Raw genomic sequence first — 18352 nt, forward strand, 5'->3', positions numbered from 1 at the left:
TCTGCTGACCCCCGCTAATTATGCTCAATGAATATTCAATGCACCTCAGACCTGGAAGCAGGAGCATCGCCGTGGACAGCATCGCCGGTTACAGGTGAGTATCCAGCAAGCAGTGTGTGTGCAGTGACGTCCAGGAGGTCATCCAAGTTCCCAGTGAAGTATGATGACTTCCTGATGACACCCGCGCTACAGCGGGGGTCACGACGGTGACTTCACAGGTTCATCAGAGTTCACTGGGAAGACAGCAGCACTGGATACAGATGAATATATAAAATATTTTTATTTCAAAGAAACATGTTTTTTTCTGGTACTTGTCACACTGATGTCACATGGATCACATCAGTGTGCGATCCGTGTGACACCCATGCTGCCAAAGAAAAAATAGACAAGTCTCCATCTGTGCGTGCAGGGCCACGACGGGTCCGTGTGAGTAACTCCAGAGGATAACATGGGTATGTGTGGCATCCGTGTTTAAAAACTGATGTCACATGTACCTTAAACACGGATGTCAGAAACCGGCTTAACAGTTATAGAAAATACATTAGAGCAAAAATAAAGACAACCCTGCGCGTAAGAGCTTACAATCAAAAATGAGGTGTGGGGGAGGGCAACGTACAGGGGCTTATTTATATAAATTAGTGACATCTATAGTACAGGTATCATTCGTATAGGAACACAATACACTGTATCAATATATACGTGCTTTCATTTGGGTGTTGGAGGCACCAGCCCAATATTTCATATGACGCGGTGTGGAATATATATGGAAATATATTTGATATCCAGCATGAACAGCAGCCCAGCCAGTGGCTAGTTGATATATGTCTATGTAGCCAAGGTGGGATGCCAGTCCCTTCATGCCATGGGGCCACCGGCTACAGTTCGGCCTATGGCAGCCATCACTGCCTTCCGGGATCCACCATGACAGCCCAGATGCAGACACCTGGTGTAGCAGTGATCACTAACGCACAGTATGTCCGCACTCACACCTGTACTATAGGGCACACTGGTCATCACCTCCTGCAGTGCCCACACGTCAGGCAGTCACATGTGACAGTGCTAGGACAGTGCTGCTCCCGGAATGAATGCCTTACCGGTACACGTGTTTCCAGTGGAGCCCAGTTCTCAGCCGCCGCTGATTGCGTCAGACGTTCAGAGCGATGAGCTCGGCACTCGCCTAGCAACGGCTGCTCCTATTGGGTAACGTCACGTGACTGTGTGGCGCCCCAGTCGCAGCGTGTAGCGGTTAGAGCTGGTATCTATCGATATGCCGCCGTCACTGGCAGTAGGAGGGTAGTCTGCGAGCAGGCACGGCGCGGTGAGCGGGCTCTGGAGGGGCTGTGAGAACTTCGGCACAGTTTGGTAGTGCGGGCGGGGTGGTCTGGTAATGGCGCACCATATGTGAAGTGTTCACAGAAGTAGTGCACGTGTCCTGCCTGTCAGCAGACATGGGTGGTCTCCCCCTGTGCATACACAACTCTCGGGCGAGCATGCCCCCGGTCCCTGTCTGGGCTGGGGCATTCCTCCTGAGCTTTCTTTGTGGTGCATTTACTAAACCCTTTCTCACAAGTATGGAGAAGTAGTTTGTTCTTTGCAAATATCTCAGCCCAGACGACCCTATAAAAATCACATTAATGGCTCTCATCCCTGAAACTGAAGTTTAAGCCAACATGCTCATTTTGGTGGTCTGTGCACCCACTGGTGGACACAGGCAGATGAGGACCCCTGTGCAAGAACAGTATATGGGCCCTCTGCAGCATAAAGCACAATCCCACCTGCTCTGAAGTGGCCCCTTCCCACTTGGGCCCCTGTGTGGCCTGATATGTCCACCCCTGAGTGCATCCATGATTGGCCAAGTGGGTTTCTGACCTGTAAAGTGGTTAAAAAAGCTGAAAATGAGCACTGCAATGTAGTTTTTAAGTTTTTACAGTTTTGCATTATGTACCCAAACCCTAGGCTATGTTCACACTGCGTTTTTGCTGCAACAAAACTTGATCTCTTGGCATTAAAAAATCTGAGATTTTGTTGCTGCATTTTTGGTGTAATTTGTCTACAGTGCATGTTTAAATAAAGTTAGGGGGTTTTTTTTTCACCAAAAAAAGCAACAAAAACGCTGGAGTTGCGGCTTTCCATTTCAGGCAGGAAAAGAAAAAAAGCAAATGAGAGTATGCATGAGATTTCTGAAATTTCATAGGTTTTGCTGGTACTGTAAAAAATGCAGCTTTTTATTAGCATATATTTGCATAAAATCAATGGAAAAAAAAAGTGTGAAAAAATGCACTGTATGAACAAAGTGTGGGTTCATGCTGGCGTCATCATGGGCAGCATGAATCAGAGGCTGACTGCATAGCTGCAGGTATGTTATCCTAAAACTCCACGGCTTCGCCCCATTCTGGATTATTGAGAGGTCTCTCCCATGTGTGTATGGAGGGATCTGTTAACGGGGTGGTCCGAAACTACGTTTTATTTTAATACTAAATCTCTGTCATCTTATCCTTTTTCTAATTTCTAAAACTTTAATTAAAACTTCCTTGTAACTGCTTTTTTCCCCTACTTCCTTTCTGATAACACTTTGAGAAGCCCAGTGCATGCTGGGATACCCAAACAGTTATCAGGGGGGAGAGGCAGCGGTCACTGACACAGGCTCTGTCTCCTCCCTGAAGTGGAGCATCATCTGTGACCTCCTGTCAGAGGCAGAGCTGACTACTCAAAACGGAGCGTCATCGCTAAGAAAGGAAGTAAAAACAAAGCAGGCTATGTTCATATGTTGCGTTTTTTCGTGAGTTTTATGCAAATTAAAATCTACCTTTTACAGTACCAGCAAATGCTGCGATTTTAGAAATCTCATGCACACAATTGCTTTTACTTTTCCTGGCTGAAATGGAGAGCTGCCGCATTTTTATAAAAAGCAAATTCTGTCAGCATTTTTGCAGAATTTTTTCACCATTAAAAGCCATGAGAGAGTGCAAAATGCAACAACTGAGTGCTGTTCTTTTGGGAAATGAAATTAAGGCTACTTTCACACTTGCGTTGAACGGCATCCATTGCTATCCGCCGCCTTGAGGAATTACGGTAACCATTGCAGGAAAACGTTTTATTCCTCATAGACTTTGCATTGCATCCGTCAGCTGACGCTGCGTTGCATCTGCCTGACGGAACGCTGCATTTAGTGTTTTTCTGCGCTTGGGGGAGTGTCAAAAACACGCAGCCTGCAGGATTCCGTTGGCGTCTGTTGTTTTTATAATGGATGCCTATGGTGGCGGATTCCGTTAGAATCCGTCATTTGATGGATTCCGTTAACGCATCAGTCTTTACACAACTGCGCATGCCCAGATGTGCAAAGTCAAGAAAAAAAATCTATAACGAATTGCGTTATTTTGTACGATCCGTAGCATCCGTTGTGCCACTATATTCAATGCATCCGTTGCATCCGTCACACAACGCAATGCTACAGATGTTGTTCAACGCAAGTGTGAAAGCAGCCTTCATTAATAGTGTACTGTAGACAAATGACACACCAAAAATGCAGCAAAAAAGCAGCTAAACCTGCCTTGTGGAAGCAGATTTTTTGCTGCCGAGAGAGCTGGTTTTACTGCAGAAAAAAAAGTTGAAAAAAAGTGAAACATAGCCTCAGAGTAATTAGGGTAAGATATGGAATTTTGAATTAACATATATTGGTAAATAGATACGATTGACATTAGAGATTTAGTATTACAATTAAATTTTTTGGACCACCCCTTTTATCAACTGGACTGAATGACCTGCTGGACTAGTCAGGCTCTCTCTCTTCTTGTTGCTAGCTGGATGATCAATTAGTGTTCTCAGAAAGCCGTTGCGTTTTGGAGGAAAATCATACCTGGTTGGAAACACTACATACAACTGATACATGAAAGATGCAAAGAGACCTCACACCCACCATGTATTGCAGAGAGGGACACTCCCCAAAGAGATGAACCTGAATTTTGAATCAGACTGCTAACTGCATGTCAGGGGGCCTGAACATGAACAATGGTTGCAGACTGAAACTTTAATGGTTAACTTGAGTTAAATGGGTTGTCTGGAGTAAAATAAGTCTGCAGTCACTCTGTCAATATGTGACTGCAGACTTATGAATCCTCCCAGCGCATGCACTGCAAGGATTTGCCGGTTTCTGAACGCGAACGGCGGTCACGTCACCGCAATTGTGCAATATTCATGTTTCCGGCCAGAACTAGTCTAATATGCAACAGCCTTGCTCAATATAGTGGTATGGCGTGAGTTCGTGCCCATTAGGCTGCTTTTACACTTGCGTTGTGCGGCATCCGTTGCTATCTGCCGCCTTGAGGAATTACGATAACCGTTGCAGGAAACAGTTTTATTCCTCATAGACTTCAATTAGCTACAGATTGCAACGGATGGCCTTGCATTGCATCTGTCAGCCGACGCTGCGTTGCATCCGCCTGGCGGATGAAACGCTGCATGTAGCTTTTTTCTGCGCTTGGCGGAGTGTCAAAAAAACGCAACCTGCAGGATTCCGTTGGCGTCCGTTGTTTTTATAATGGATGCCTATAGTGGCGGATTCCGTTAGAATCCGTCATTTGACTGATTCCGTTAACGCAATTGTCTTTACACAACTGCGCATGCCCAGATGTGCAAAGTCAATGAAAAAAAAACTATAACGGATTGCGGTATTTTGTACGATCCATAGCATCCATTGTGCCACTATATGCAACGCATCCGTTGCATCCGTCACACAACGCAATGCTACGGATGGCATTCAACGCAAGTGTGAAAGCAGCCTTAGTTGGGTTCTGACCAGGAACACTCATATCGCACAGTTGTGCTCACGAGACCATCGTTCCCACTCAGAAACCGGTAAATCCTCGCAGCGCAGTGAGTGCGCTGGGAGGATTCATAAGTCTGCAGTCACGTAGAGTGACACAGTGACGCAGACTTATTTCAGACCAGACAACTCCTTTTAATAAAATTGCACCAACAAATGTAAAAATGTATTCTTTTCCATGTCAAGTGAATCTGTCACCACTTTGACATTTTTAAACTGTTAATATGACCATGCAGGTAATATATTGAATGCTGAAAAAATGGATAAAGTGGATAAATCATCTTTTATCACTTTATGTAAATGAGCTATTTCCCGACTATGGGTTGAATGCTGCCTGGAAGATAACGCCGCCTCTGGAGATTATTTTATTTAAAAGGGGTTTTACCAGTGTGAAACAAGGCGGGCTTCACATCAGCGTTATTCTGCCGCAATGCCAGATCCGGCACAAATGTGTTTCAGTTCAATGAATTTCCTATGGACTTGCAGCAAGTTCCAGTCACATACGGTTGTGTATGACACGCAACCGCATGTGACCGGACTTTGCCGCGAGTCCATAGGAAATGGATTGAAGTAAAACGCATTTGTGCCGGACCCAGCATTGCGGCAGAATACCGCTGATGTGAAACCCGCCTAACGCTACTTTCACACATCTGGTTTTTGCCGTCAGGCCCCATCCGGCGAAATGTGGATAAAACTGATCCGGTGCTGGATCTGTTTTATTCCCCATTGAATTGTATTTGTGCCGGATGGCCTTGCGTTGCATGCGGTGTCCGCCGGATCTGGTGAAATTTCTTCGTCCAACTGCCGGAAAGGATGCAGCATGCAACGTTTTTTGTCTCTGGCAAAAAATCGGACCACGCCGGATCCGGCACCGTCCTGCATGTTATATAATGGAAGCCTATGGGATCCGTTGCAGCAGGCACAAACCGGATTGTTTCTGACGGCAAAAATCGAATGTGTGAAACTGACAACACGAGAAATGACATTTGACATCTTGCAAACACATTTTTTGCTGCTCACTGAGCTCTGCTGCATTGCAACAATGTTGCAAAACAGTCTGCCTGCAAGCTGGAGGCTGAGAGGCACCTGCAGAAGTGTAAGGCTATGTGCGCACTAGACCGTTTTTCCCGCGGATTTACCCGCGGATTTGCCCCGGAAATTTCTTGAGAAATGTCTGCAATCTTTGTGCAGACATTTCCCATGAAATTCAATGATAAAAAAAAATAGCTGTGCGCACTGTGCGGATTTTTCTCAAGAAAATTTCTTGAGAAAATTTTCTCGAGAAACTTTCTTGAGAAAATGTGCATGTCCATTAATTTCCGCAAGTACCTGCGGTATTCCGGGGGTATTCCGCAGGTAGCAATGATGTGCGGTATACCACCGGAATAGCCGCGATTTACCTGCGGTAATGCCCATCGCTGCCTGCGGTTTTGCAGGAAGCAATGTCATTATGCCAGGAAGAGGAGCAGAGTAAACACACGTCGCACTCCCTGGAAGCCGCACAGAAGCACTTCCGTGCGACCTCCAGGTGTCTGTGCAGTGTGTGTCCCGCTCCAGCCTCGCGGCTGCCTGCACTGCAGGGTGTCAGTGTCTGCCCGCAGTGTCAGCAGCCTGTCACGCTGCAGCGCAGGCAGACACTGACATCCTGCAGTGTTGGGAGCCGCGGGGATGACGATCGCTGCTGTCAGGAGGTGAGATCATTACCTGCTGTGACGATCTCCTGCCTCCTGACGTCAGCGCTGTCACTGCTGTCTAGGGCCGACTCGCGAGCGGCCCGAGACTGTCACTAGCGGTGACGTCACGGGCTCTCGCGATAAGTCAGTGACAGCGCTGACGTCAGCAGTACAGGAGATGATCACAGAAGGTAATGATCTCATCTATGCTCCTGATGGCAGCGCTCGTCATCCCCTGCAGTGACCTGAGCTGACCTATTGATGTTAGCTCAGGTCACTGCATTGCTCTCCCAGCCAATGGGGAACATTCTGTTTTTCATTGACTGGGACAGCGACTATGGTATGGATCGCCGTGCCCCCCCCCCCTTATTGGATTACGCCGGACGTGGAATTGATTGTGCTCTTTTCAATAAATTGGTTAAAGAGGGAATGTTTTGGGGAGTGTTTTTTCAAATAAAACTTTTTTTGTTGTCTATTTTTTAATTATTACTGACTGGGTTGGTGATGTCGGGTATCTGATAGACGCCTGACCTCACCAACCCCAGGGCTTGATGCCAGGTGACATTACACATCTGGCATCAACCCCATATATTACCCCGTTTGCCAACGCACCAGGGCGCGGGATGAGCTGGGGCAAAGCGCCAGGATTGGCACATCTAATGGATGCGCCACTTCTGGGGCGGCTGCGGCCTGCTATTTTTAGGCTGGGGAGTGTCCAATAACAGTGGACCTCCCTAGTCTGAGAATATCAGACCCCAGCTGTCCGCTTTACCTTGGCTGGTGATCCAATATGGGGGGGACCCCACGTTTTTTGTTTTAAATTATTTATATAATTTAAAATAACAGCGTGGGGTGCCCACTGTTTTGGATTATCAGCCAAGGTGAAGCTGCCAGCGGTGGTCTGCAGGCTGCAGCCGTCTGCTTTACCCTAGCTGGCTACAAAAAATGGGGGGACCTCACGTCATTTTTTTTTAATTATTTATTTATTTTATGGCTAAATACAAGGCTAAGCACCCTTTAGGCTACTTTCACACATCCGGCTTGAGCTCTGCGGCTCAATCCGGCTGTGCAAGCTATGCAACGGATGCGGTGAAAACACCGCATCCTTTGCATAGGTTTTTCCTTTGCGGCCAGTCCGGTTTTTGCCGCTTGCGGCATGCTACTGAGCATGCGCAGTGGCAAAAACCGCATGCGGCGGCCGGATGCGGTTATTGCCGCATCGCGCCGCATCCGGCCGCCATAGGCATGTATTGAAAAATGTGCCGCATCGGCCGAATGCAGCGCGATGCGGTTTTTTTTGCCGCACGAAAAAACGTGCCAGGCAACGTTCCATCCGGCCGCCGCATCGGCTACATCTGCCGCATGCGGCAAAAAACGGACGGAACGCAAGGCCATGCGGCACAATGCGGCACTAATTAAAGTCTATGCAGGAAAATCGCAACCGGCAGCAAAAAAAAACGGTTGCGATTTTCATGCAAAGTGCCGGATTGTGCCACATAGCAAAAACCGGAGGTGTGAAAGTAGCCTAAGTGCCACATGAAAGTCACTAAAGGGTGCCAGCTTAGAAAATGCAGGGAGGTGGAACATTATATAGGTTTTTCTCATCTATCTATCTATCTATCTATCTATCTATCTATCCCTCTATCTATCTATCTATCTATCTATCCCTCTATCTATCTAATCTATCTATCTATCCCTCTATCTATCTATCCCTCTATCTATCTATCCCTCTATCTATCTATCTATCTATCCCTCTATCTATCTATCTATCTATCTATCTATCCCTCTATCTATCTATCTATCTATCCATCTATCCATCTATCCCTCTATCTATCTATCTATCTATCTATCTATCCATCTATCCCTCTATCTATCTATCTATCTATCTATCCATCTATCCCTCTATCTATCTATTCATCTATCTATCTATCCCTCTATCTATCTATCTATTCATCTATCTATCCCTCTATCTATCTATCTATTCATCTATCCATCTTTCCCTCTATCCATTATCTGTCTATCGATTATCTTTATTATTTATTGCAGGGACAAACCTGCGGTAAATCCGCGGTAAATTCGCGTCAAATTCGCGGCAAATCCGCGGCAAAAACGCATGCGGATTTGGTGCGGATTTTTTCCGCAGGTCCGGAAATCTTTCACTGACAGAAGTTTCTCAAGAAATTTTCTTGAGAAACTTCACATTTCTAGTGCGCACATAGCCTTAGGCTATGTGCGCACGAGTGCGTAATTCATGCAGTTACGCTGCGCTTTGTAGTGCAGCGTAACTGCATGCGTCCTGCGTCCCCTGCACAGTCTATGGAGATTGTGCAGGGGCCGTGCGCACGTGGCGTTTTAGAGCGCAGCGCTTCGGCTGCTGCCGAAGCGCTGCGTTCTAAGAAGTGACATGTCACTTCTTCCATGCGCTTTGCCGGCAGCTCCTGCTCTGTCTATGGCAGGAGCTGCAGGCAGAGTGCATGGAATCGGCTTTTTTTTTTTTCACTACGGACATTTCTGCAGCGATTTAAAGCGCACATGTGCTCTTCAGATCGCTGCAGAAATTTCTGCAGTGACTGTACGCAACGTGCGCACATAGCCTTAGGCTATGTGCGCACGTTGCGTATTTGCATGCAGTTACGCTGCGATCTGCACCGCAGCGTAACTGCATGCGTCCTGCGTCCCCAGCATAATCTATGAAGATTATGCAGGAGACGTGCGCACGTGGCGTATTAAAGCGCAGCGCTTCGGCTGCTGCCCGAAGCGCGCGTTCTAAGAAGTGACATGTCACTTCTTTCCTGTGCTCTGCATGCGTTCCCCGCTCTATCTATGGGAAGAGCTGCAGTCAGAGCGCATGAAATCGGCTTTTTTTTTTTCATTACGGACTCTGCAACGATTTGAAGCGCACGTGAATCGCTGCAGAAATTTCTGCAGGGCAGAACGCTACTTGCGCACATAGCCTTAGGCATTCCGCAGCGTGGCACAGACACTCCCCATGTCCATTGGATAACATGGGGAGTGTCTGTACATGCTGAAACCTGCGGATTTATCTGGAAAGTCCAGATAAATCCGCAGGTTTTCCGCGGCAAGCTCCTGTGGGCACATAGCCTTAGGCTAGTTTCAAACATCTGTCTTTTCGCTGGATTGGCGGTTCCGGCGCACTCCAGTACAGTGTGATACAGTACAATGGCAGCGTGGCAACTTCCGGGTCACATGCTCCAGTCACATGACAGCATGTGACCGGAGCTTGTCGCGCTGCCATTGTACTGTATACACTGCACTGGAGTGCGCCGGAACCGCCAATCCGGCGAAAAGACAGATGTGTGAAACTAGCCTTAGGCTGCTTTTACACTTGTGGTGGTTAGCATCAGTCACAATCCGTTGCCTTGAGGAATTACAGTATCCTGTAAAATATTTTGCAGGAAACCGTTTTATCCCCATAGACTTCTATTAGCGACGGATTGTGACTGATGGCCTTGCGTTACATCCGCTGCGTGACGGATGAGTCGTTTACTGACTGACCGTCAGACAGGAGCAACGCTGAATGTAACGTTTTTTGTGTGCGGCGGATCAGTTTTTTAGTGTGAGCATGCACACAGTAAAAAATCCATGATCGACTGTAAATTCAGTTCCAGTGGCCGGAATGATCAGCTGATCGGACGGCTATTGTGAATGATCAGCTGATCGGCCGGCTATTGTGAATGATCAGCCGGCTATTGTGAATGATCAGATGATCAGCCGGCTATTGTGAATGATCAGATGATCAGCCGGCTATTGTGAATGATCAGCTGATCAGCCGGCTATTGTGAATGATCAGCTGATCAGCCGGTTATTGTGAATGATCAGCTGATCAGCCGGTTATTGTGAATGATCAGCTGATCAGCCGGCTATTGTGAATGATCGGCCGGCTATTGTGAATGATCGGCCGGCTATTGTGAATGATCGGCCGGCTATTGTGAATGATCGGCCGGCTATTGTGAATGATCGGCCGGCTATTGTGAATGATCGGCCGGCTATTGTGAATGATCGGCCGGCTATTGTGAATGATCGGCCGGCTATTGTGAATGATCGGCCGGCTATTGTGAATGATCGGCCGGCTATTGTGAATGATCGGCCGGCTATTGTGAATGATCGGCCGGCTATTGTGAATGATCGGCCGGCTATTGTGAATGATCGGCCGGCTATTGTGAATGATCGGCCGGCTATTGTGAATGATCGGCCGGCTATTGTGAATGATCGGCCGATCGTTCACAAAAGCGGGCCGCCAATAAAAAAGAAAAAAATTGGATCTTTTTTTGCAGCTTCAGTCATATCAGTTGTGCCACTATCTGCAACACATTCGTTGCATCAGTCACACAACTGATTGTGACGGATGCAAAACAATGCGAGCGTGAAAGCAGCCTAAGGCTATGTGCCCACGTTGCATATTTGCGTGCAGTTACGCTGCGTATTGCACTGCAGCGTAACTGCATGCATCCTGCGTCCCCAGCACAATCTATGAAGATTGTGCATAATCCATGCGCACGTTGCGTTTTAGAACGCAGCGATTTGCATGCTGCCAAAACGCTGCATTCTAAAAAGGTTGCAATGTCGGTCTCTCTCTCTGTCTGTCGGTTTATCCCTCTCCCCCCTCTCTCATACTCACCGATCACTGACCAAACACCGGCGAGGCACTGCACGGCTATCACACTGCGGCGGCTTCTCCAGCTTTTGAAAATGCCGGCCACTCATTATTCAATCTCGTATTCCCTGCTTCCCCCGCCCACCAGCGCCTATGATTGGTTGCAGTTAGACGCGCCCCCATGCTGAGTGACAGCTGTCTCACTGCAACCAATTACAGCCGCCGGTGGGCGGGTCTATGTAGTGCAGTAAAATAATTTAAAAAAACGGCGTGCGGTCCCCCCTAATTTTGATACCAGCCAAGATAAAGCCACACGGCTGAAGGCTGGTATTCTCAGGATGGGGAGCCCCACGTTATGGGGAGCCCCCCAGCCTAACAATATCAGCCAGCAGCTGCCCGGAATTGCCGCATCCATTAGATGTGACAGTCCCGGGACTCTACCCGGCTCATCCAGAACTGCCCTGGTGCGGTGGCAATCTGGGTAATAAGGAGTTAATGGCAGCCCATAGCTGCCACTAAGGCTGCTTTCACACATCAGTTTTTTTTGCATCAGGCACAATCTGGCTCAAAAACCTATGCAACGGATGCGGCGAAAAAAACGGATCCGTTGCATAAGTTTTTCCATGCGGCCCGTCCGTTTTTTGACGGATGCGGCTTGATACTGAGCATGCGTGCGCAGTTCAAAAAAACGCATCCGGCGGCTTTTGCCGCAGGACAACGCATTCGGCGTCCATAGGCTTGCATTGTAAATCATGCGCGATGCGGTTTTTTCGCCGCACAAAAAAAAACGTGCCAGGCAATGTTCCATCCGGCACAATACAGCGCTAATGCAAGTCTATGCGGAAAAAAAACGCATCCAGCGTAAAAAATACGGTTGCGTTTTTTCTGCAAAGCGCCGTATTGTGCCGCTCACCAAAAACCGGATGTGGGAAAGCAGCCTAAGTCCTACGTTAATCATTGCAGGCATCTGAGACACCCCCAATGATTAACGTATAAGTAAAGGTAAATAAACACATACACCCGAAAAAAATCCTTTATTTGAAATAAAAGACAAAAAAACACCCTCTTTCACCACTTTAAATTTAATCAATTAATTAAATTAAAATCCCTCCAGGTCCGGCGTAATCCTCACGAGGTCCCACGATGCTCTGCTACATGAAGCTGACAGGAGAGGCCGTAGAACACCTCCTGTCAGCTCCACGCAGCAACTGAAGTGAGTCGCACTGTCAGCGGAGACGTCACTCAGGTTACCCGCTGCCACAGGTCTCGGGGTGGAGGACTCGAGCTGGCTGCCGGTAACTTGAGTGACGACACCGATGATTGCGCGGCTCACTTCAGTCACTCAGGAGATTTGCGGTCACCGGTGAGTCCTTTACCTGTGATCGCAAATCAAGCCGCTGCACACGCACAGAGCCGCGCGATCACAATGAAGTCGGGTGAAGTTCATCCGAGTTCGTTCTGATTGTGCGGCTCTGTCTCGCTGCCAGCCATGCTCTTTTTGACAGTCCGGTCCCACTCTGCTCTGCTGCAAGTCTATGGGGATGCTGCAGAGCCGAGTGGGACCGCAGTGTCAAAAATGTGCATTCTGGATGCTTTTTCCATGGCAGAGCAAGCATCCAGGACGCATGAATTCTGCAGTAACAATGCGTCTCAGAATGCAGCTTTTCGGCTGTGTTCTGAGACGCACATGCAGTGACTTACACGTGGCGTAATAGAACGCAACGTGGACACACAGCCTTAGGGCTTGTTCGCACGTAAGTGCTGAAATTTCTGCAGTGATTTGTCAGCACATGTGCACTTCAAATTGCTGCAGAAACACTGCGTAATGGATGCAGTGTGTCTGCAAAATAAATGCCGATTTCATGCGCTCTGGATGCAGACTCTCCCATAGACAGAGTGGGAACTGCATCCAAAGCGTACGGAAGAAGTGACATGCTGCATTTTTGAACGCACGGATTTGGGACACAATTTTAGCATCCAAATTACTGCGTTCAAAAAAGCAACGTGCGCACGGATTATGCACAATCTACATAGTAGTAAAATATACCGAAGATACAGCCTACCATATGGATGAAAAATGTCTGCTTTTTTTCATACACAAGGTGTCATTATATACTATCATGAAATCCTGCGGAGCAAAGCTGCAGAGGAGAGGGAGGAACTAATCTCCATTATCAGCTGATGCTTATATCACACTGTACATCGGTGTAATGCGAGTGCAGTGCGATGTTTCTCTCTCCCATAGACTTTTATGGGTGCTAGTGAAAACGAATCGGATTCCACCCCCAGCATTCTGCAATTGTTTTCTCGGTTTGATTAGGGCTGAGAAAAAAAAAATTGCTCATGGGTGCTGGCACAGAGTAACATGGGTCCGAGTGGAATGTGACAGATTATTTATTTATTTATATATATATATATATATATATATATATATATATATATATATATATATATATAATTATATATGATATATTTTATTGCATTTCACTCGCTCAGTCTTACGCACTGTGTTTTTACCCTAAGGCTGTGTCTAGGGTCCACTTTTCAGAAATTACACTCAGGTCCAAAAAGGTGGTGAGATGTGAATAACCATGTAAAGGGGATGCCTAAAGTGCAGGAATTCATAAAATTGCAATTTCACATTTGATTCTTCTCAAATCTTTTTCAGTTTATGACATGCCTGATGAAGGGAACATGGTCCTTGAAACGTGTATGATTACAATAAATAAATATTCCTTGGACTGACAGTGCAAATATAGTCGCACAATTTATTTTGGATTTATTTTATTTTTGCAGTTAGTCTTTTTTTCCGTAACATGTTTTTTGCGACCCTGTTGACTATTTGCAACAAATCTTTTGATTGTTCTGTGATCACACCCCAATATCTCTAATTTTCAGAGTACTGAATCCCACTGTAAGATTTTTTTATTATTGACTTTTCAGGGTCAGTTAAATGTCCTTTCTTTGACCAATTTTGCCTGGAGAAAACAAGCTGTCTGATAATTCTGCACACTTTGATAAAGTTTGCTGATATCCTTAAGGTACCGTCACACTAAGTGACGCTCCAGCGTTCCCAGCAGCAACCTGACCTGGCAGGGATCGCTGGAGCGTCGATACACGGGTTGCTGGTGAGCTGTCACACAGGCAGATCTCTCCAGCAGCCAGTGACCATCCCCCAGCGACGCGTGGAAGAGATGCTGTGCTTGGTAACTAAGGTAAATATCGTGTAACCAACCCAATATTTACCTTGGTTACCAGCGCACACCGCTTAGCGCTGGCTCCCTGCACTCCTAGCCAGAGTACACATCGGGTTAATTACCCGATGTGTAGTCTGGCTATGTGTGCAGGGAGCCGGTACTGACAGCGTGAGAGCGGCGGACGCTGGTAACGAAGGTAAATATCGGGTAACCAAGGAAAGGGCTCCTTGGTTACCTGATATTTACATTGGTTACCAGCGTCCGCAGAAGCCGGCTCCTGCTCACTGCACATTTAGTTGTTGCTGTCTCGCTGTCACACACAGCGATGTGTGCTTCACAGCGGGACAGCAACAACTAAAAAATGGTCCAGGACATTCAGCAACAACCAACGACCTCACAGCAGGGGCCAGGTTGTTACTGGATGTCACACACAGCAACATCGCTAGCAACGTCACAAAAGTCGTGCCTCAGCAGCGATGTTGCCAGCAATGTTGCTTAGTGTGACAGTACCTTTAGGCCGCACTCCCCTCGTTACACAAATACACATTATCTGATCTGCTTCATCCAATAAGCATTGAAGTTTACACAGCCTGGAGTTGTAATCTGCATAAAAATATAGGCCAAAATACCCACTTGCTTAAATTGTGCATACAGTGTATTGAAATATGTTCATTCATAAATAATGTGTGAGTCCTATATTCATCGCAGTCCTTTAGTGTTGTGCTATTAATAAAATTGCCTTTTTCTGCAGAACATCTTGAACCAGCTGACTTATGAAAGTAGTCAATGATTCTTCCATGCCCGGAATATACTCTGAGCGGCAAGTGTTGTGCCCAACAGCAAGGGAAGAGCTTCTTCCAGAAACTATGGAAGAGATAAAAATCAGAATTATTAATGATCGAGCAACTGGGTCTAAGCGTGAAAGAGATGAAGTTACATTGCTCACCCCTTGTGCTAAGAGATCACGTCCTGATGCCTTCACTTGTAGCACACCTTCATCTTCCTCTGCCCGTACATTGGCCACCCAGCATCCACTTTTTCCAGCCTTAGACTCAGAAAATTCTGGGGGAGAGGAGTTGGATGATTCTTTATTGGACCCTTTGGAAGATGAGGATGACTCTGAATTGTGTTTGACTTCAGAACAAGAGGATACCTTGCTGCGTGATGATAATGACCCTTGCTATGCTGATGAACCCCCAGAAAAGTATAATGAGATGACACGTGTGGTCACATTTAGACCTTCAGAAAATGAAGGTGAGAATGATGGCGCTTCACTTTACAAAACACTGGATGTTTGGGATGTGTCTAACACTTTGACTCGAGAACCAGAGAGTGAAGGAGACCTAAACAACTATGCTGCAATGCCTCCCTCACCCTGCCAGTCAGCCTTAGACCGAGTAGAGGTGATTGAACCAATCCAGTCTAGTGTTTGCAATGTGAAATCTCCAAAAGAGCTTCCTACCTCTAAAACTGTGCTGGACCTGTCAACACCATTGCTGGGCATGAAAGAAGTCTCTTCTTCTGAGACTCACAATTCATTTTCTCCAAAACGTCTCCCTCAGACATCCATCTCTTTGCTTGGGGTTACCTCTGCACTGACTTGTAGGGAGGACCTGTACTTTGCTTTTGATGAGGACATTGACAATCTCTTGCCATTAAGTCCTGTGGTTCCCTCCTCATCAAATAAAGGCAATGGTGTTGGATTGGCCGCCATCTCTAATAATGGTAAGAGTTCTGGAATATCAGACTCTACATTACGTCCTCAGGTTTTAAAAGCCAAAGCTGCAAGCTGCAGTAATTCTGATGCAGCACTTCCCCTTAATACAGCAGGGTTGTCTAAGGATCCTCATTCTCATCATGCAGCAGGATCAAAGCCCTCAAAAGTGCCTTCCACAACTTCCTCTGTAGCTTCTGTAAAGCCAAAACTGAACATTATGTCATTGCGAACTGGAAAAACTGCAGAGTGCGAAAAGCCTTCTGAAGAAAGTGAAAGTGTGCAGAATAAGCCTTCCGCAAGTTCCACAAATCCACCAAATCAAGGTGCTGCACCAACTGCAAACAACAATCAATCCAAGGTAGGCTTCTTACCATTATATTGGGGTAGTTCTGAAAGAATGGTACAGAATTAAAGGGGTTTTCTATAAATCGGGACAGCTAGGGCACAGTTGCTGCCCATGCCAGTTCTTACTTTACTGTTCTATAGATGAGTACACATTTTACAACACACACACGTGTGTGTGTGTGTGTGTATGTATGTATATATATAAGCTGTACTACCCAGCTTCGCCCTGGTTAATAACTGCTGTTAACAAAATAGAATGTATTAACAAAAATGTATTCTGCACACAAAAACCACAAAACAAATAGAAATGTAATTATTAAAAGGCAAAAACTAAGCTAATAGAAGCATTTCACAACATATATTTCAACACCACAGATGTTCCACACAGATTTAACTAAATTGGCCAAGTAATGTGCTCAGTCTGTCTCTTTCCCCGTCTGTCTCTTTCCCCGTCTGTCTCTTTCCCCGTCTGTCTCTTTCCCCGTCTGTCTCTTTCCCCGTCTGTCTCTTTCCCCGTCTGTCTCTTTCCCCGTCTGTCTCTTTCCCCGTCTGTCTCTTTCCCCGTCTGTCTCTTTCCCCGTCTGTCTCTTTCCCCGTCTGTCTCTTTCCCCGTCTGTCTCTTTCCCCGTCTGTCTCTTTCCCCGTCTGTCTCTTTCCCCGTCTGTCTCTTTCCCCGTCTGTCTCTTTCCCCGTCTGTCTCTTTCCCCGTCTGTCTCTTTCCCCGTCTGTCTCTTTCCCCGTCTGTCTCTTTCCCCGTCTGTCTCTTTCCCCGTCTGTCTCTTTCCCCGTCTGTCTCTTTCCCCGTCTGTCTCTTTCCCCGTCTGTCTCTTTCCCCGTCTGTCTCTTTCCCCGTCTGTCTCTTTCCCCGTCTGTCTCTTTCCCCGTCTGTCTCTTTCCCCGTCTGTCTCTTTCCCCGTCTGTCTCTTTCCCCGTCTGTCTCTTTCCCCGTCTGTCTCTTTCCCCGTCTGTCTCTTTCCCCGTCTGTCTCTTTCCCCGTCTGTCTCTTTCCCCGTCTGTCTCTTTCCCCGTCTGTCTCTTTCCCCGTCTGTCTCTTTCCCCGTCTGTCTCTTTCCCCGTCTGTCTCCCCACCGACATCTTATTACCTCACATATAAGCTGCTTATACTATGAATGTCTTTTGTTCCTATAGCAACCAATCACAGCTCCTACTAATAACCTGTAGTTCCAGGCTCCATTTACTTTAATGGAGGCATGTTTTTTTGGAGAGTAACTGTAAAGCGTGGGGTTAAATTTTCCTGTCAAAACATAGTCTACGACATTCCCTGGGTCACATGAGGTGTCTGTGCAAAATTTCGGGATTGTAAATGCGACTGTGTGGATACACTTTTTGCTTCACTTTTTCCCCATTATGTAGATATGGGCGAAATTGATTGGTAAGTTGGAACGCGCGGGGTTAAAATTTCGCCTCACAACATAGCCTATGACGCTCTCTGCGTCCAGACGTGTGAGTTTGCAAAATTTTGTGGCTGTAGCTGCGACTGTGCAGATGCCAATCCCGGACATGAACAGCACACATAAATATATATATACACACACACACACATTCCATATTCAGCTTTATATATTAGATGAATAATATTATTGGTCCCAGAAAATTGCTTACAGTGTAAGGCTAAGTTCACACTTCCGTTGTTTTGCATCAGTCACAATCCGTAGCCTTGAGGAATTACGGTATCCTGCAAAATATTTTGCAGGAATCCTGTTTTTCCCCATAGGCTTCTATTAGTGACGGATTGTGACTGATGATGCTGCGTTGCATCCGCTGCGTCGCGGTCAGTCGTTTTTTAACTGACCGCCGGGCGGGAGCAACACAGCCTGTAACGTTTTTTGAGCAGCACGATCCGTAGGATTTCGCTGCGCATGCGCTCTCTGGCTCCCGCCCCCGTAAGCAGGATAAACATCGGGTAACCAAGCAATGCGCTTTGGTTAGTTACCCGATATTTACAGTGGTTACGGGGGCGAG

The 18352-nt window shown here is 46.8% G+C and overlaps 2 protein-coding genes across 5 annotated transcripts in view; one reads left to right on the plus strand and one right to left on the minus strand.

Moving 5' to 3' along the window:
* YARS1 (tyrosyl-tRNA synthetase 1) overlaps nt 1-1203 on the minus strand; it is a 109438-nt gene extending 108235 nt beyond the window's left edge. The window contains exon 1 of the mRNA XM_075336176.1: nt 1095-1203. The gene's annotated coding sequence lies outside the window, so the exon portion shown is untranslated. The remainder of the gene's footprint in view (nt 1-1094) is intronic.
* The window catches only part of S100PBP (S100P binding protein), a 141603-nt gene that overhangs the window by 63356 nt on the left and 59895 nt on the right, over nt 1-18352 (plus strand). The window contains exons 1-2 of one of the 4 annotated variants that reach the window (XM_075336175.1): nt 1191-1318; nt 15059-16382. In XM_075336175.1, the coding sequence (XP_075192290.1) occupies nt 15081-16382 (1302 nt within the window). In that variant the 5' untranslated portion in view covers nt 1191-1318; nt 15059-15080. Of the gene's footprint in view, nt 1-1190; nt 1319-15058; nt 16383-18352 lie in introns of those variants that run through there. The other 3 variants (XM_075336172.1, XM_075336173.1, XM_075336174.1) reach the window with 3 other exon arrangements.

The sequence above is a fragment of the Anomaloglossus baeobatrachus genome, chromosome 2 (genome assembly GCF_048569485.1).
Source record: "Anomaloglossus baeobatrachus isolate aAnoBae1 chromosome 2, aAnoBae1.hap1, whole genome shotgun sequence".
In the NCBI taxonomy this organism is placed as follows: Eukaryota; Metazoa; Chordata; class Amphibia; order Anura; family Aromobatidae; genus Anomaloglossus; species Anomaloglossus baeobatrachus.